Source organism: Carcharodon carcharias, chromosome 3, assembly GCF_017639515.1.
Source record: "Carcharodon carcharias isolate sCarCar2 chromosome 3, sCarCar2.pri, whole genome shotgun sequence".
Taxonomy (NCBI): domain Eukaryota; kingdom Metazoa; phylum Chordata; class Chondrichthyes; order Lamniformes; family Lamnidae; genus Carcharodon; species Carcharodon carcharias.
The window spans coordinates 104,997,747-105,018,129 of NC_054469.1; the positions used below are offsets into that span (position 1 = coordinate 104,997,747).

Below are 20,383 nucleotides of genomic sequence, written 5' to 3' on the forward strand. Positions count from 1 at the left end.
TTCGTCAAGGAATAAATATTGGTCAGGACATTGGGGGAACTCCACTGCTCCTCTTTAAAATAGTGCAGCGGGATCTTTAACATCCAGCCAAGAACAGACAGGACCTCAGTATAATATGTCATTTGAAAGACATTGCCACCACTACTGCAGCGTTTCCTCAGTATTGCATTGGAGTATCAGTCAAAATTGTGTGTTCAAATCTCAGAAGTGGGACTAAACCTCAAAGCCTTTTGATTCACCAGCAAGGATGCTGCACATGTTGGTGACCATATGCAAGATGGTCAATTTGGTATTGCTTTTAAATGATGATTAAACATGCCCTCATACCAACAACATACATATTATCTCCATACTTGGTACCTGGTAGGGTTTCCCATCAGGGAATTTTCATAGGAGGTGCACAACCAGTGCAGTCGATAGTCACATTAATTTAAAAAGTTCAAAAGATTTTCCTTAAATGAATCCTTAGTGGGCATGGAGATTAAGATTTGTGGGAGAATGCCCAGTTCTTAGTTGTTCTAGGGGAAAAAAGAGTGAACAAAGAAAGCACATTGGCATGTATATAGTTGGAGCGGCTGGTTATGAACTCTTCAAGCTCAGTCACCCTGGGGCTTAATGTGCTGATTAGAAATATTTAATTGCTCATTTGAAATTTTATAGAGGCATGTCAACCTACGGCCTTTGCTTCAGTTCTGGAGGCTGTGCAAGTCTGGCGATGTGACCAACTGGGAGACTCTAGAATCTCGAGTAGTTGCATGTAATGAAACAGCTGCAAGGAGGATAATGTTTTTAGCAGTATATGGGTCCCTAGTGGCTACGCCTTACTCGAAATGTGATCTAATCAATGTCTGGTGCAGGATTCCTTTACTGTAGTTGAAGAGTGACAGAAGCTCTGTTTCACGAATCCGAGCATTTTGGGTACCTTGGAGGCTGTGTCTTGACTTTGTATATTCCACTTTAAATTATTCTTGAGTAACAACATTCTATAGTAACTTCGAGGGGGGAAATCATGTATTGTGTTGTGTTGTTGGGTACTGCTGGACATTTATGTATTGCTGATTCGCATGATGTTATATTTCGCTACATTGCATTTCATTCCCCATATACTGGCCCATTTAACAAGATCATTTAGATCTTCCTGAAGGCTAACCTCATCTGCTGCTTCAGTAATAGCTCTATAGACTGGGCAGTCACCTGCACAGTGATTAATCTGACTTGATATTCCATCCTGGATGTCATTTATTAAGAGCAGAAACAAATATGGGCCAAGGACAGTACCTCGGGGCACACTGCTTAAGACTGGTTTCTAGTTTGAAGTTTCTTCATTCACTGTGACTCTTCGTTGCTCTTTAGTAAGAAATGTTCTTGTCCATTGCTTAGTTTTCTCCCGGACTCCATATGATCTAGTTTGTCCAGTGGCTTCATGTGTGATACCTTAGAAAGCCTTAGAAAAATCTAAAATAGCTAGATCTGAGGTGATGCAATTGCCAAGGTTACAGGTCAAATCGTGGATGATAAGGATGATTGTGATTCTGTTGATCTAGCTTTACGAAAGGCATGCTGTTTGTTAATAAGGATATTCTGCCCTTCAAGATGTCTCATTAGCTGCCTATCAATGATATGTTCTAGTAACTTGCAGCAAATGCTAGTAAGCGAAATAGAGATAGTTTGCTGGATCTGTAAGGGGTCCTTTCTTGTAAATTGGAAAGACGTTAATTTGTAGCCAGTCAAAAGGTAGTTCTATGTTTATGGATTGTTGGAAGATATACAGTAACATTGTGCAAACTCACCAGCTGCAGCTTTAAAGTGCATGGTCTGGGATGTCATCAGGACCACAAGCTTTAGATGGATCAATATATGGAATAGTTTCTCAACACTCTTTGTAATTATAACATCAGACAAGTTTTTGTCCTCGTACTAGTTTAGTACTCAGGTGCTCTGATTCCTTCCTCGAAGGCAACCGGAGACTGCAAGCTTAGAGCATCAGCTTTATCCTCATCATCCAATCGTATCTTATCCCCTGCATACAGGCTACTCGGAAGAAATAGCCACGGCAGGGTCAATAATATCTATTACTGTGACATTCAGCACTGAGAAACCTGGATCAGGTTGCAAGTCAGTAACAATGTACAGCTGCTCTTTGGACATATTTTAAATAGTTACCACTGTACAGTAGCAAGGATCTTGCTCCTGATGCATACAGTATGAAGAATCCTGCAGTACTTGAGTCCATTTTTATACTAATATTACAATCAATTCAGGAAACAAGTAGCATTTTCATTGTTACCATGATACATAAAAACAGTATCCTGAAACAATTAACAACTGCAATACAATAATTCAGTTTGGCAATAAGTAATTTACCTTTGATTATTAGGACATTCTATAAACATGTCAGACTACAATACTGGAAATTCTGCTGTCAAGACTATTTGATCTATCCAGCAAGTTCTTTTTCCCGCAGGCTTAGTGTTCGAATTTAATAGAAACTCCTTAGAGTTATATTCAACGCCAAACGTTAACTCTGCTCCTCTCTCCACAAATGCTTCCAAGCCTGCTGAGTTTTTTCAGCATTTTGTTTTTATTTCGAATCTCCAGTATCCAGTATTCTGTTTTTATTTTACAGGTTTACCACGATAGGTTTAGATGAGGAAACATGGGCGGGCGCTGGAGTGGAGCATAAACGCCGGCATGGACTAGTTGGGCCGAACGACCTCGTTCTGTGCTCTATGTCCCATGACAAAGTTATGCTCATGCTTCCCATCACCCCTTTTCCTCCCCTCCCCAACCCCCATCTGCTTACAAGAAGATGAATTACATCTAATCATATTATACAACTCAGAAATACTTTTATTGGCTCTCAATCTCCGTCGTCCCATCCCAGAATAAAGTCTAAAGATTGACCAATTTTGGTATTATAAATTCGTCCTTTTAAATAAAACTGTCCACTGATTTAGATAAGGGACACAGAAGCATTATGTCACCGCTGCTATGTCGAAAATGATGACACAAACTGAGGGAATGGCGCATCGAATTTAAATGATTAAATCATTTTTTTTACGATAAATTCTGTAAAATTATGATGTAACCCCAACACCTTCCTTGGGCACTGCAAGAACTAAACGTGCGTTACTTACGTCGGAGGACTGGCGGTAATTGTCTTTTTCCTCAGGGCCGCAGTCGGGAATACCTTTAGGGTAAAAATTGCATGACGGTAATGAATGCGATTGGGCTGAAGGACATGTGCTCTGCGGACCGGTCCCACTTGCTTACCAGCTGCTGGAACAACCCGACTCCAGCTCGATACTTTGAAGGTTCTTCCAATGGCTCGCAACATTAGCACACGGCGCAAGCGCAGAACAAAAAACCGCCACTTGATTGACAGCGCATCTATCCAATCGCCATTCGGATACGCCGTTATCCAATGAGTACAATCCAAAGAAAATAGGCGGGACGAAGAAATTCGGCGGTGTTGCGTCGGGCACGTAGCCGACAGGGGGGAATGATGTGAATGCTGGTGCTATGATATGTCGGTCAGTAGGTGAGTTTCCTGATATCCTCAGCACTGCTCCATTTGTGCTAGGAAGATCTGCAAAGAGCACTGCTTGAAGTTTCATTTCCAAGAAGCTGAAGCTAGGCGACTGGAGTTTAATCTGAAACAAAAACAAAAAATGCTGGGAAAACTCAGCAGGTCTGACAGCATCTGTGGAGAGAGAAAAAAAGAGATAACGTTTCGAGTCCAAGCTGGAAGGAGAGTCATACGGACGCGAAACGTTAACTCTGTCTTTCTCTCCACAGATGCTGTCAGGACTGCTGAGTTTTTCCAGCATTTTTTGTTTTTGTTTCAGATTTCCAGCATCCGCAGTATTTTGCTTTATCTTGGAGTTTAATCTGATTTGTCAAGGCCACTAATTTGGGAGGAATAAGTCATTCGTTTTGCTTGCATAACAACTAGATGGGGATGTGGAATTGGACGATACAACTCAGAAATGACAGAATAAATAGGTAAAGCAAGTGAGTGTAACAGACAACATTTGATACAGACAATGGTAAAGTGGTGAACATAGAAATAGGATGAATATACTTTCAAAAGTCAAAACCTGGACACGTTGAAAAGAGTTGAGAAAAATTCATATCGGACTCCAAATGTTAACCCTGTTTCTGTCTCCACAGATGCCGCACACCTGCTCAGTTTTCCAGTGTTTTCTGTTTTTATTGCACATTGTCAGCCTTGGGATGGTGGGGCTCCATAATGATTGACATGTTGGGTGAGCAATGGGAGGGGCAGTTGAAGGTCTTGCGTTGATATCTCCTGGACTATGTCCCCCCGGAGTTGGCAACCAAATTAAGACATCCAGTTAATAAAATAGTAATTCTGAACCACTGATTTTTGTTTCAATCACATTTCTGCCTCATTTTCTGAGAAAAACTGAACCAAGGTTTGTCACAAGACCCCAGCCAGAATGCTCTATTCAACTTTAACTTTACTATGCAATGCACAATGGTAAGACCATTTCCATTTAAAAGCCTTGTATATTTTTATTTCCACACTGGGTTCTAACAGTAGCTTTTTCAACTAGAAGCTGGATTTTAAACTAGTGTGGGAGATTTTGTTTGCACCCAGAACTGCAAGCAGGAAAGCATGCAATCTTTCAAAAAGAAGTTTGGTTGAATGGGCCACAGCTCAACCGGACTTGCTTGCTACTTTGTCAGCACTGGTTGGTGGTTTACCAATGGATGCCATCAGACTACCTCTTCAAGTATGGCTTGTGATTGGCGGACACCACTGTCAATCTTCTGTTGTTACCCAGAGGCTGATTCTGTCAAGGCCCCCAGGGTAAATTATGCCCATGACCTATTACAAACTACCACTGTAACTCCTGTAAATTAATCCCAGTAACTCCCATAAGTCAGTGCCTCCCCTGCTGCGATGGCACTCGCCCATGCTGCCCTCCTGCTCACCCACACCTCTGGAAAAATCACTGTTCAGTGTGAAGCAGAGGACCTTAGCAACACAAGTCAGTATGATGCCTAAGTTTGCATTTGTCTGGGCACTAGTACATTCATCATTGACTTTGGCATATCCCACCAGCAAGAGAGTGAGAGAGCAGTTGTGCCAGTTGAACAGAAAAGACTATCATTCATTGAAGATTCAACTTACAGTGACCGACACAACAGAAAGGCAGCTGCCACAACTCTTTTAGTCCACATGATAATGTAAAAAACCCAGAATCTCATAACAAAAATGGAATTTGACTTATTCAGGCACAACCAAAATACCACCCTGGGATTTTCCCCAGGAGCTCTCCCAATTCCCACTGTCCTCCTGCTGGCCTCCCATTCTCCCCTTTTGGTCCCCTGCTCTCCCTAGTTGGCCTCCTGCTCTCCTCACTGCTGGCCTCCTCTATGAAATCCCTAATTGGCCTCTGACAGGATGGTCAATCTGGTCACTGAAAGGTGAACCAAATGTGAGTAAATGGAATGAGAGGGGAGGGGACTTAGTGGATGTTTGATCAATTTGGAGAAAATGTTTGGGTCATCGCGATACTTGGTGAAAAACTTGGTCTGTCCTGGTGAAACCCAGTCACCCTATGTAGGAACAGAAAGTGGACCACACATTCCATGAACTGCTACAGATGAAGTTGAAAAAAGACTTTGAGCATCAAATTTCCTAAGACTTTGTCAATATATCCAGCCAATGCAGAATGGCAATCAGGAAAGCCAACAAGATTTTGAACTACTTAACCAGAACAGTTTTTTTTTATTCATTCTCGGGATGTGGGCTTCATTGGTTAGGCCAGCATTTATTGCCTATCCCCAGTTGCCCTTGAGAAGATGGTGGTGAGCTGCCTTATTGAACTGCTGCAGCCCATGTGGTGTAGGACCACCCACAGTGCTGGTAGGAAGGGAGTTCCAGGATTTTGACCCAGCGACGGTGAAGGAACGGCAATATATTTCCAAGTCAGGATTTTGGGTGACTTGGAGGGGAACTTCCAGGTGGTGGTGCCATCTATCTGCTGCCCTTGTCCTTCTAGGTGGTAATGGTCGTGGGTTTTGAAGGTGCTGTCTAAGGAGCCTTGGTGAATTCCTGCAGTGTATCTTGTAGATTGTACATACAGCTGCTGCTGTGCGTCAGTGGTGGGGGGAGTGAATGTTTGTGGATGTGGTGCTAATCAAGTGGACTGCTTTGTCCTGGATGGTGTCCAGCTTCTTCAGTGTTGTGGGAGCTGCACACATCCAGGCAAGTGTGAAGTATTCCATCACACTCCTGACTAGTGCCTTGTAGCTGATGGATAGGCTTTGAGCAGTCAGGAGGCGAGTTACTTGTCATACGATTATTAGCCTCTGACCTGCTCGTATTTATTTGGCTAGTTTCTGGTCAATGGTAGCCCCCAGGATGTTGATAATGGAGGATTCAGAGATAGTAATGCCGTTGAACTTCAAGTAGAACGCAAGTGCAGGTGGTGATCAAACTGTAATTCTGGTTGGTCAGTGCCATGGCTTCATTTCTGGTTACCAAGACACAAAGGAGACATTCGAGTTTTGGAGGCAATCATCAGACTGATTCCTAGTGTTAGAGGCCTGAGTTGTAAGGAAAGACTGGAGAAATTTGGGATTTTCATCTTGATATTTGGCATCTGAAATATGCTTCCCAAAGTACATAAAATGTAGTAAATGGCTTGGAAAAGGTAAATCTAGGGGAGACGGTAGTATAGTGACAATGAACCATCTCAGCCTCCTCCTGAGGCCCCCAGCATCATGGATGCCAGTCCACAGCCAATTCAATTCACTCCACATGATATCAAGAAATGGCTGAAGGCAATGAATGCTGCAAAGGCTATGGGCCTGGCAAAAGCACTGAAGATGTGTGCTCCAAACCTAATCTCGCCCCTAACCAAGTTGTTCCAGTAGAGCTACAATACTGGCATCTACCGAAAAAGTGAAAAATTGTCCAGGTATTTACTATCCACATAAAACAGCACAGATCCAATCTAGCTGCCTCATCAATTTCCTCTCGATCATCAGCAAGGTTATGGAACATGTCGTCAATAGTGCTATCAAGTGGCACTTGCACAGCAATAACCTGCTCACTGAGTTCTGATGAAGAGTCATAATGGACTCAAAACATGAACTTTGCTTCTCTCTCCATAGATGCTGCCATACCTGCTGAGTTCTTCCAGCACTTTGATTTTATTTTATAAACTGATTACTGAGTTTGGGTTCTGCCAGGGCCATTTGGCCCCTGACTTCATTACAGCCTTCTAAACATGGAGAATAGAGCTGAATTCCAGAGGTGAGGTGAGAGTGACTGCCCTTGACATCAAGGCGGTATTTGACCAACTGCGGCATCAAGGATCCCTGACAAAATTGAAGTCAGTGGGAATCAGGTGGAAAAATCTCCACTGGTCGGAGTCATACCGAGCACAAAGAAAGACAGTTGTGGTTGTTGGAGGCCAGTCATCTCATTCCCAGGACATTGCTGCAGGAGTTCAGCAGGGTGGTATCCTAGGCCCAACTATCTTCAGCAGTTTCATCAATGAGGTCAAAAGTGAGGATCTTGTTCCCTGTTGATTGCACAGTGCTCAGTACCATTCACAACTCCTCAGGTATTGAAGCAATTTGTGTCCAAATGCAGCAAGACCTGGACAACAGTCAGGCTTGTTTTTATAAGTGGCAAGTGATATTAACATCACACAAGTGCCAGGCAATGATCATCTCCAATGAGATAGAATCTACCCACCTCCCCTTGACATTTAATGGCATTATCATTGCTGATGCCCCTACTATCAAAATCTCAGTGGATGCCGTTGACCAGGAACTGAACTGGACAAGTCATACAAATAATGTGGCTACAAGAGCCGGTCAGAGCCTGGGAATTCTGAGGTGAGTAACTTGTCTTCTGTGTCCCCAAAGCCTGTCCACCATCTACAAGACACAAGTCAGGAATGTGATGGAACACTTTCCACTTGCCTGGATGAGTGCAGTTCCAACAACATTCAAGAAGCTCAACATCATGCAGGACAAAGCTTAATTGGCAACTCATCCGCCAACTTAAACATTTACTCCCTCCGCCACTGATGCACAGTGGCAACAGTGTGCACCATCTACAACGTGCACTGCAGGAACTCACCAAGGCTCCTTTGACAGCACCTTCCAAACCTGTGTCCTCTACCACCTAGAAGGACAAGGGCAGCAGATGCATGGGAACACCATCACCTGCAAGTTTCCCTACAAGTGATATACCATCCTGACTTGAAACTATATCACCGTTCCTTCGCTGTTGTTGGTTGAAAAGCCTTGAAATCCCTAACATCACTGAGTGTACCTACGCCAGATGGAGTGCAGCAGTGCAAGAAGGTGGCTTGCCATCATCTTCGCAAGGGCAATTAGGGATGAGCAACAAATGTTGATCTTGTCAATGGCGCCTGCATCCCATGAAAGAATGAAAAAAATTTGGAAAAATATTTTAGATTAAATTGGACAAGTAGAACAAAAAGCAAGAGGTCACAGATTTACACTAGTAAAAGTTAAATTTAAGACTGGAATCAGGAAGTTCTTCTCTACACACAGAATGATCAATACTTGGAATGCACTCCTAGATAAAATACTGAAAGATATAACTTATTGACCTACATTACCTTTTATTTAAAATTCATATCCTCGTGTTTAAATTTCTTCATGGCTTTGCCACTCCCTATCTTTGTGACCTTCAGCCTATCCCATTCCCTTTAACAACCAGGCCATCAGCTGTAGAGGTTCCACACTTTGGAATTCCCTCACTACACCTATTTCCCTTTCCTCCATTTAAGACTTCTTTAATCCCCTTTTTTGGCTAAGTCTTTGGTCATCCTTCCTAATATTGCCTTCCTTGGTTCTACATCTATTTTTGCCTAATTACTTTTTCTAAATTACCTTGGGATGTTTTTGACATTAAAGGTACTATTTAAATGCAAGATGTTTTAGTGGTTTACACAGGAAATTTCAATTATTTTTGGTTGAGGGTTCAATGTTGGTCAGGAGACCCAGTCTAAATCATTTTAAACATAAGAACAGTAGCCACCTTAGAATTGAGAAAGAACTGAGGAAGTCCAGATAACACCAACTCATGGCTTTTGTGTACATTTATATGTCAGGTGAATATTAAAGTTAATAAATCTAAAGATAATAGTTATAGCAGAAAATGTATACATAAGATGCGGAAGAAAATATTGAAAACTTCTAGTCAATGGTTTTGTTGATTCACAAGCAAATGCTGTGCTAAGATGCCTCTTAAGGGCATTTGTCTGTAAGTCTAATAAGACCACAATGAAACCGCTTTTGGAATATTGAAGTTTTACGGTCTACTCTCTAAAGGACAATGAGGAATTTGAGAAAGCAGAAAAGGGAGTGACAAGGATAATTCTGGTACCTATAATTTTAGTTTTGAGGTTGGACTCATAGCTAAATTGCCTTTCATTACATTGAGGGAAACACAATCTGGGTCTTTAGAATGCGGAGGGATGCTGTTTTTCTTAAATTATGAGCATAGACAAGACAAAAATTAACAAGCATCAAGATACACCATGGGTCAGAAGCTTGATTTTATCCCCAGCATGACAGGAAATAGGTGAGGGTGAGTTGTATTGCAAGTGGAAGAAGCATGCTGAATGGGTCGAATTACCTTTCTTTTATATATTGCTTTCATGTGTCTTAAATTCTGGAGGAGCAAGAAGTGCCAAAGTCATTTTCATTGTGGTCATGTCAAATGCAGGTGTTACACTAATGGCACAGAGTTACGTGCTTACGTGCCGACCACTGCCTGATGGACTTGTGGTCAAAGGTGTTTCTCTGCATAAATTTTTCCACCAGGGACAGGTGGTACGGCACGGTCCAACTACTTGGGGCGTTCCACGGCAGTATGACCAGACCCATCCTTCGCAACACTGGGGACAGGTAGAACCTCAGCATGTAGTGACATTTGGTGTTTGCGTACCGAGGGTCTACGTACAGCTTGATGCAGCCGCATTCAAAGGTGACCATCAGTATGAGGGCGATGTTGGGCACATTTTTTCCCCTTTTGTCTAGAGGCTTATACATTGCGTCCCTGTGGACACGATCCACTTTTGACTTCCTGCTAAAGCGAAAGATGGCTCGGGTGATCGCCATCGCGCAGGAGTCTGGAATGGGCCAGACCTGCGCCATGTACAGCAACAGCAAGAGTGCCTCACACCTGATGACCAGGTTCTTACCCGCAATGGAGAGGGAGCATCGCTCCCACATGCCAGTTTTCTTTTCACCATAGACACTCACTCCTTCCGGTTTCTAACACATGCCCCGGTCCCTCCAAACCCATATCCCCAGCACCTTCAGGCCATCAGCCCTGATGGTGAAGGGGACAGAGGATCGGTCAGCCCAGTTCCCAAAGAACATGGCCTCACTCTTCCCACGATTTATCTTGGCTCCCGAGGCCAATTCGAACTGGTCGCAGATGTGGATCAGTCTGCGCACCGACAGCGGGTCCGAGCAGAAGATGGCGACATCATCCATGTACAGGGAGGCTTTGGCCTGATGCCTCCACTGCCTGGGATTGTCACTCCTCTTATGCCCGGATCCTTCCTGATGGACTCAGCAAAAGGTTCTATGCACACACAATCAGGACAGGGGAGAGAGGGCAGGCCTGCCTGACTCCAGATTTAATTGGAAAGCTATCTGATTCCCACCCATTGATTGAGACTGGGCTACTGATGTTAGTGTAGAGCAGTTGGATCCAATTGTGAATTCCCTCCCCAAACCCTATTTTGGAGAGCACATCCACCATGTCAAAGGCCTTCTCCTGATCCAGGAAAGGGTGGATCCTGTGGGATGGTTTCCCGAGCAGACTGTCAAAGTCATTTGACAGAATGCCTCATCGCCAGGACTTTCCAACAAGCACCAAGATGTAGCTTGGCTAGTGGTGCCAAAGGCCCTCCCCCTTAGATACTTCCTACATGCCAGGAGTCTCACCCCCTCTGCACGTTGCCCTCGAGGTGGCTGTGGTGGGGGCGAGACCAATGTTCACCTCCTTGTGGATTGTGCCTTTGCAAAGAAGGTCTGGTGAGAGATGAAGTGGTTTCTGTCGAGGTTCACCCCGAGCAGTTCCCAGGGACACACACCGAGACAAACATCAACTGCAGCTGGAGGATCATCAGCTCGGTGAAAGATGCTCTTTGGTCTGCCCGAACCTTGTTGGTCTTCCAGCGGAAAGAGTTGTCCCCGAATGAGTGTTGCAGACTGGCACATTCCAAGGTCCAGGACTACATGCTGAAGGACGCACTAAAGCTTGGGGCAGCCACCACAAAGGCGTAATGGGGAAAGGTCGCTGTCTAAGACCTTTCTGCCACAGTGGACCGAGGGACTGGGAACTGTTGAGAGCCCCTCGGGCTGCAGAGCTCAAAATGAATGTATGCAGTGAATATTAATTGTATTATAATTGTATTGAAGCACCTCAGAGTGCAACATGATGTATGCTGATAACTCCAATATCATTGTCTGATTGCCTGCATTAACCATATTGAAATGATTGTAATATTCATTGATTGTATTGATGCACCTTGTGATACATGTGTAAAAGTTCAATCTGATTGTACTTTTGTGATTGTGATTTCGAAATGATTTGGAATGTTCTTCCAGATATTTTATGAGTAAAGTATATTTTTCAAAAAAAACTAATGGCACAGAGTTTGCTGCAGCAGGGTGTCTCACAGCATGCTCCAATAGTTAGATCTTTCCTTTCACTCTTCAGCTTGAATACAGTTTTGGATGTAAATTGCTGGAAGTGTGAGCTGATAACAGTACATGAAGATCAATGTGCAATCTGGAACCTTGGCAAACTACAAAACCAACAGCTTATCTCATGAACTAGTTAAATTTAAGGATAGAAAAAGAAATAAAGGAATACCAGAGAAGGAACTAGGGTAATTTACTGTCAAATTAGGTACAGAAAGATAAATATAAAGGGGGTAAAAGGATTGGATTAAGACAGAGTTAATAAAGAGACAAAAAGGGATTGTAAGTCAAAACATTACAATTTTTTAAAAAATCCTAAGAACAATTTACCACGTGAGAATGAAATTCACCAGTTTAAATTTTTCTCTTTCTAGACTGAAGAGTTTGAGTGGTAGGGCAGGAACATAAATTTCATGATTAAAAAGATCTTTAACATTGTTAAGTACTAATCCTAACTTTCTATGGCATGTTTATTTAATTAATTAACATAATTGACACTGGACTGTTTCATCTTTATTAAAATATTTATGCTTGTAAATATATACGTTGTTATATAGAGATATACACACCCATTATTGGTTTAACTTTCTGCCCCTATTGATTCAATATTGAAACCCTAATTATTTGAAAATGTAAGTGGATTAAATGCTGATTTGTATTATTTTTGTTGCTGATTTTATTTAGCTAAATTAAAATAAACAGATAAACCCAGGTTAGAATTTTAAGATTAAGCTAAGTGTAAGTGTAAACCAAAAATGCTTACATTTCTAACATAATGCATATTTAATATAATTCAGCATTATCCAATCAATTTTTCATTAAAAACATTCAATTCCAGTAACACTAAACTATGATCTGATAGTGAGAAATTGAACATGATATTCTTTTAAAATATATATCTGAAAGCACAAACATTTTATCAGTTCAGCACATAAATGTGTGACGTGGTTTTACTTATCAAGGCAGACCAGAGACATAGGAACTTCTGGTTAGAATCTTTGAAAACATTCCCTTTCCTTCTCATAAAACTGGTGAGAACCACATTAATGGTTTGTGATTTTAAACTCCAGTAGTTGATTATTCTGACCTTTAAGGTACACATGGCTCTTTGGTTACCTTTCCTTGCAACTTGCTATAATCCTTTTCTGAAGACAGCAACTGATATTAGAATTCCATGGCTGTTAACCAGTAACTTATCCAAGTGGTCATTCTAATCTATATATATATATATATCATGGCTGAACTTCTACATCAATTCCACTTCCCCACACTATTCACTTATTGCTTGATTTCCTTAATGCCCAAAATCCATCGAGCTCAGTCTTGAATATGCTCAACAACTGAGCATCCTCTGTGGTAGACAATTCCAAAGGTTAATAACCTGTAAGCAAAGAAATGTTGCTTCATCTCAGTCCTAAATGCCCAACCTCTTATCCTGACACTGATCCGCAGCCCAGGAAAACAGCATCGACCCATGAAGTCAGCTAAAATGTTATAGATTTCAATAAGATCACCTTTCATTCTTCTAAATTCTAGAGAATATAGACCCATTCTATTCAATCAGTCTGCATAGGACAAGCTTTTTGTCTCAAGAATCAGACTGGTGAACTTTCATTACACTCTCTCCAAGGCAAGTATATCCTTTTTAGTTGAGATCAAAACTGTACACAGTAGTCCTGCTGTGATCTTGCCAAAGCCCTATATAATTGCAACAAGAATTCCTTACTATGATACAGCAATCCCGCTGCAATAAAGGCTAACATGCTACTTGTCTTCCTAATTGCTTGCTTCATCTGTATGTTAACTTTCTGTGATTCATATTTGAACACCCAAATCCCTCAGCATACCAAAATTTACTAGACTCTCACTTTTTAAAAACTATTCTACTTTTCTAATCTTCCTATCAAAGTGGATAATTTCTCATTTCCCCACATTATACTCTATCTGCCACCTTCCTTTCGAATCACTTAACTGGTGTAAGTATCCCTTTGCAGCCTCTTTGCCTCCACCTCACAGCTTACTTACTCACCAAGGCTCCTTAGGTAGCACTATCCAATCCCACGATCACTACCATCTAGAAGGACAAGGGCAGCAGACACGTGGGAGCACCATCACCTGCAAGTTCCTTACCCAGCCACTCACCACCCTGAATTTGAAATATATCGCTGTTCCTTCACTGTTGCTGGGTCAAAATCCTGGAACTCTCTCCCTAATAGCACTGTGGGTGTACCTACACCACATGGACTACTGCAGTTCAAGAAGGCAGCTCACCACCACCTTCTCAAGGGCAATCAGGAATGGGCAATAAATGCTGGCCTAGCCAATGACACCCACATCCCATGAATTAATTTTTAAAAAACTTTCCCACCTAACCTTGTATCATCAGCAAACTTGGATGTATTACATTCGGTCCCCTCATCTAAGTCATCAATATAGATTGCAAATAGCTGAGAACTTAGCACTGATCCTTGTGGTACCCCGCTAATTGCACCCTGCCTACCTGAAATGATGCACGTATTCCTACTTTGTCTTCTGTCCATTAACCAATTCTTAATCCATACCCTCAAATCCATGAGCCCTAATCTTATGTGGTACCTAAACCAATGCCTTATGAAAATGCAAATATACTCCACTGGTGGTTCCGTATACAAATGAAGGGAACAGCAGCATTATGGTAATATTACTTGATTTGTAATCTATAGGCCTGGATTAATGGTCTAGAGATATGAGTTCAAATCCCACCAAGACAGCTGGGGAATTTAAGTTCAATTAATTAATAAATCTGGAATAAAATGCTAATCTCATTAGTAATAACCATGAAACTACTAGATGGCCATAAAAACCCATCTGGTTCACTAATATCCTTCAGGGGAGGAAATCTCCCTACCTGGTCTGGCAAACATGTGACTCCAGATCCACAACAATGTGGTTGACTTGTAACTGCCCTCTGCTTTTTCTATAGCAGCTTGCCAGATCATTTCAATGTGTTTGTGCCTACATCAGATGGACTGCAGCAGTTTACTTTTTCAAGAGCAACTTAGGGAAGCTCCCATCCCAAGGATGAATTTAAAAAAACTGCCAGTTACATCATCCAAAAACTCCAATAAATTTCACAAACAGTTTCCATTTTATAAATCCATGTTGACTCTGCCTAATCATACTATGACTTTCTACATGTTCTGTCACTATGTTTCATTAATAGATTCTAGCATTTTAATACTACTGATATCTGATTGGCCTTTTTCTCTTCCTCCTTTCTTGAATAACTACATTCAAATCCACGGGAACATTTCTAAAATCTAGAGAATGCCGGAAGATCAAAACCAATGCATGCACTGCCTTTGCAACCAGCACTTTTAAAACTCTAGAATATAGGCCATCAGGTCCAGGGGATTTGTCAGGTTTTAGTCCAATTAATTTCTGCAGCCTTTTTTCTTTAATAATTGCTTTGTTCCTCACTTCCATTAGACCCCTGATTCCCCATTATTTCCATGTGTCTTCTGGGAAGGTCCTTGAGAGGGTGCAGAGGACAATTACCAGAATGCTTTAAGGGGTGAGGGAATTTAGCTACAAAGTTAGGTTGGAAAAGCTGGGATTGTTCTCCTTGGAGCAAAGGAGATTGAGGAGTGACCTGATATACATGTAAAGGATTATGACATATTTAGATAAGGAAGACAAAGCTCCCAGATGTTACAAGGGCTCAGACACTGATTTATGGTTTTGAGAAAAAGATACAGGGGGGATGTAGCTATAGGCTTCAGGCTGGCAACCTGTTCCAGGAACAACTAACCACAAAAACAGATGTAAGCATTTGCTTTGTCGACCATATGCATCTCTAGACGTAGGAAGTCTTTTAAGCCTAAGTAAGTTTCTAATTCTCGCCTCTGTCCTTTCCCAATGATAAATACTGCACCTTTGGTGGTTGTGCTTTCAGTTGCCTAGACCCCAAGCTCTAGAAAGTGCTCCCTACACCTCTCTGCCTCTCCAGTTTCCTTTCCTCCTTTACAACACTCCTTAAAATCCACCCGTTTGACCAAGCTTTTTGGTCAGCTGATCTAATATCTCTTTATGTGCTCAGTGTAGTACCTTGTTTATAATGTTCATGTGACACGCCATGGCATGTTTCATTACATTAAATGCTCTGTATAAATATATATTTTTGTTGCTGATCCTCATTCCCCAATGATCCCTGTCCTTGACCCACTTAACTGAGGGTGCTGTGATACTAGCAATGGCCCAATTTTGCACTCCTCTTCCTCAGTGGACTCAAATCGTTACACTAGTTCCATTTGAATGAGGCTTGAGATCCGACATATGGAGATAGATGTACTCCAAGCTAACATGCCTCTTTATTGTTCCCTTTCACTTGTTTATAAGCATTTACTTTATCTTTGGCCTTCTTTTGCTCAAAATCATTCTATATAGTTGTTACAAATGTTCCTGCCAAATCTGAAGTACTGGTTTCAAAATGTGATTTTTTTTTATTTGTATCACCTTATAAGTACCACTCCCAGGATAGTGACGGGGCACAATAATTGGCCTTAGCACTCCTGGATTAGGAAAAGGAAAAAAATTCCTGAGTTACTGTTTGAAGTATTGCCTAGTGATCAGAACTGAAAATATACATAGATATTGAGATCAGGTTAGACTTGTGTGGTAAACGATAACTCACTGAATCCCTTCAAGCAAAAGCGGGACCTAATTCTGGCTCTGGCAGAGATCATCTTGTTCTAAAGGTAGGTAGGTACAATATAACATTAATCAGCGTCAGAGTGACATCCTGGATTAAGAGAGTCAGAGAGCATTCTTCCTGATATTTTTTTCCTCTCTAATTGGCCTGAATTTGTTTAGTCTGGTTTTCCAGCTTACTGGAGTATAACCATTGTAAGACATCACAGTTGTGTAGCTCAGGCTGGATGGACTAATGGGTTGTTTACTGTCTGTAGGTCACATATTCATCTCACGTTTGTGTCAATATTTTCCACTTGACTAGTAAATTCCTGGCTCCACATTTAAATGACACTGCCTACTTGTCAAGTAGCAATTACACCTCCAGAATGGCATCATCAGATTTTCAACCTGCACTTTAAAGAAACTGCTATCCTCCAACTAACTCTACTTCCCAAATTTCTATAAATTTTACTATTTATCCATAATAATATTATAAAATCAAAGCATTATATTATACAATTAAACTAATTTAGCACTGAGATAGGCACTGGGATGAAATATTAAGTGAAACAAGCTACATAGAGGACTGGGAGAGGCAAATATCACTAGAGTAAAGAATAGTTCTGTTTTTTTCTATTCATGGGATGTTAGTGTCATTAGCAAGGCCAACATTTATTGACAATTCCTGTTGGTATTGGTGGTTTTGAGCTGCTTTCTTGAACAACTGCAGTCCACGTGATGTAGGCATCCAAAGTGCTGTTAGGGTGGGAGTTTTATTCTTATGTAGTGGTTTGATGCAATTAGGTGGCTTGCTAGGCCATTTCAGAAGGCAGCTAAGAGTCAACCATGTTGCTGTTGATCTGGAATCACATTTAGGCCAGACCAAAGCAGATTTCCTTCCCTGAAGAACATTAGTGAACCAGATGGGTTTTTATGAATATCCAGTAGATTCATGGGCATCATTACTCCGACTAACTCTTTATTCCAGATTTATTCAGTTAGTTTAATTTAAGTTCCCCCTACTGCCATGATGGTATTTTAATTTGAATAAGTGGGATCATGTGCGAGACAGTTTAAAGTGGGTTTGGAGTTCTTGTGCATAAATACATATAGTGTGGTAGGTAAAGTTGGTGAGTTGCAGGCACACTTGCCACAGGGGACCATGACAGAGCCTGGCTTCAAGGAGGGGAGGATTGGGAACTTATTATTCCTGTCTCCAAGAATTTAGGAAAGGCAAGGAAAGGAAAAAAGGAGGGGCTGGCAGTATTTACCAATGAAACAATTGTAGTACTGCAGACAGATGACATAGTTGAGGGATCAAATACAAGCAAATTGGTTAGAATTAAGGAACAATAGAGGACCTATTGCCCTTTTGGTTACCAAATATTGGGAAGGAGATAAAGGAGCAAATTGGCAGACAAATTGCATATAAGGATGTAAGAACTTCAGAGATAGTGAAGGATTTCAATTGTTCCAATCTAGACTGGGATAGAAAAAATATAAAGGTCAATGAGGAGAAGAAATTGCTGAAATGCATAAAAGGAAACCTTCTTGATTAGTATATTTTCAGCTGCATGAGGAAAGATGCAGTGCTGGATCTAGTACTAGGGAATGAACTGGTCAAATAGGGCACGTTTTAGTGGAAGAATATTTGGGAAACAGTGATCATAATATCATTAGGTTTAGAATGGTTATGGAAAAGCATAGGCACAATTAAGCACAAAATTACTTAACTGGAGGAGGGCTAAGTTAAGAACATCAGCGAATTTTAAGGGCTTCCGGTCCAGGTTAATTGGCATCAAAACTGGGCGTCAAATCAGTAATTGAGCAATAGGAGGCCTTCAAAAAGAAGATGGTTTGGGTACAAGATAGGCACATTCCAATGATGTGGAAGGGAATGGCATCCAAAGCTAGAGCCCCCAGATGGCCAAAGACATGGAGGTTAGAATAAGACAGAAAAAGAAGGCTTATAGCAGTTGCAAGTTCGTAATACAGTAGAGAATCAAGCTGAATAAAGAAGGTATGAGGAAATCTAAGAAGGAAACTAAGAGGGTGTTATGAAAATATAATAATTTTCATAATGTTATTGGGATTTATAGTAAAGTAGGAATAGTGGGGTGTCTATCTGCCTGTCTTCGAGGTATCAGAAGAGAAGTTAGGTTTGAAATGCTAAATAAGTAAACATGGCTGAAGTTTTACAATGTGAAGTGTAAAGGAAAATATGCATTTTTAGACAAACCAGAGTGGTTTGAATTTCAAAAGAGAGGATGAAATGTTACACTTCACCAGAAGAAGCCAAACTTTGTGTTTATCTTTCCCAAAGCTTACTGATAAAATTGATACTATGAAAGATTTTTACTATTAGAAAGGTAAAGTCCAAAGAAATATTGGAACAATAGGATTTACATGAAAAAGGTATAAACATGTATAAAGGAGATGAGGCTATATGTAAGGAGAAGGAATTCTAAGGTCTAACAAGTGTTAAAAGCCTCCAGCCTCTATGTACTAAGCTGCTGCCTATAGGAACTGAAGCTAAGAGAATTCACTGCGACTACCCCTGTCCAGTGTGTGCTTTGTCTGTGTCTGTTAAAATCTATTTTGTTTTACTGTTGCCTTAATGGGGGTGTAACTGGGAGTCATATTTAATTAGGGGAGCTTGGAGTTATCATAGTAGTAATTTGTAGACTTATGTATGTGTTTAACATTATTTCTGTTATTAATAAAGGTTTAATTTAGTCTTGTGGAAAAAAACTTCAAAGACTTGGTGGACTTATTACTGCTGAATTCAAAGCATGCATCTCGAAAAAAAATACAAATTGCAAAACAGTTGTGGCAGTTGTTTCAAGTTTCCCTCTAGGATTTGAGCAGTTTAGCATTTACAATCCACTGTGCCATAACAAAATTGGGGCTCTCTGTGGGATATATTTGAAATTCCTTGATTGGTTTGGAGTTGGTGAATCTTAAGAAGCACTTTAAAAAAAAACTTCACTAACTCTTGAATTCAGAAGTGGTGAGACTGCAATATGGCTTTGGTGGTTGTTAAGACTTGTCAGGGAGTTGAAGTTATAACTTTGGTTGGTTTACAAAAGGTAAATAAAGCTAAGTTAATGGAATTGGTTGATGAGTTACAATTAGGATTACCTGCAAGGGTAAGGAAATCAGACATAATTGAAGTTATAGCACAGCATTTAAAATTGGGAGGAATACCTGAGAGATGGAGTTCTCCAAGGGGTGGGTTGTTGGCATATGCTCAAATTAAGAATAGATTTGTGACTAACACAAGGGAACCCAAAAATCTTTAATAAACACACAAGTAGTGAAAGGATAGTTAAAGGAAGAGGTTAACTACCAGAAAGCAAATAATTCTTGTGGAGGCAGAGGGCATAGCTGAGGTACTAAATGAGTACTTTTTATTGGATGCTGCTAATGTAGCTTGGATGAGTGCAGCTCCAACAACACTCGAGAAGCTTGACACCATCCAGGACAAAGCAGCCCACTTGATTGGCACCCCTTCCACAAACATTCGCTCCTTCAACCACTGACAAATAGTGGCAGCAATGTGTATCATTGAAAAGATGCACTGCAGAAACTCACCAAGGCTCCTTGTGCAGCAGCTTCCAAACCCACAACCGCTGTCATCTAGAAGGACAAGGGCAGCAGATACATGGGAACACCACCAGCTGGAATTTCCCCACAAAGCCACTGATTTGGAAGGTAAAATTTCAAAGTAATCAGGAAATGGAAGGGATGGAGGAACTCAGGAAAATTACAATCACCAGAGAAGTGGTATTCAGCAAATCGTTGGAGCTGTGGGCTGACAAATTGCAAGATCCTGATGGGCTTCATCCTAGGGTCTTGAAAGAAGTGGCTAGTGAAATAATTGATGCGTGGGTTTTAATTTTTCAAAATTTCCTAGATTAGGGGAAGGTTCCATTAGATTGGAAAATAGCAAACATAACTCCTTTAT

General features: G+C 41.1%; 1 protein-coding gene across 3 annotated transcripts in view; it reads right to left on the bottom strand.

The window, feature by feature from the left end:
• The window catches only part of mtrr (5-methyltetrahydrofolate-homocysteine methyltransferase reductase), a 127,607-nt gene extending 124,195 nt beyond the window's left edge, over positions 1-3,412 (bottom strand). For 2 of the 3 annotated variants that reach the window (XR_005942571.1, XM_041183474.1), the window contains exon 1: positions 3,138-3,410. Coding sequence is in view for 2 of the 3 variants with exons in the window: in XM_041183474.1 (XP_041039408.1) it covers positions 3,138-3,337 (200 nt within the window). In the remaining variant the exon portion in view is untranslated. Of the gene's footprint in view, positions 1-3,137 lie in introns of all 3 variants that reach the window. The other variant, XM_041183475.1, reaches the window with a different exon arrangement.
• Between the last annotated feature and the right edge of the window lie 16,971 nt (positions 3,413-20,383).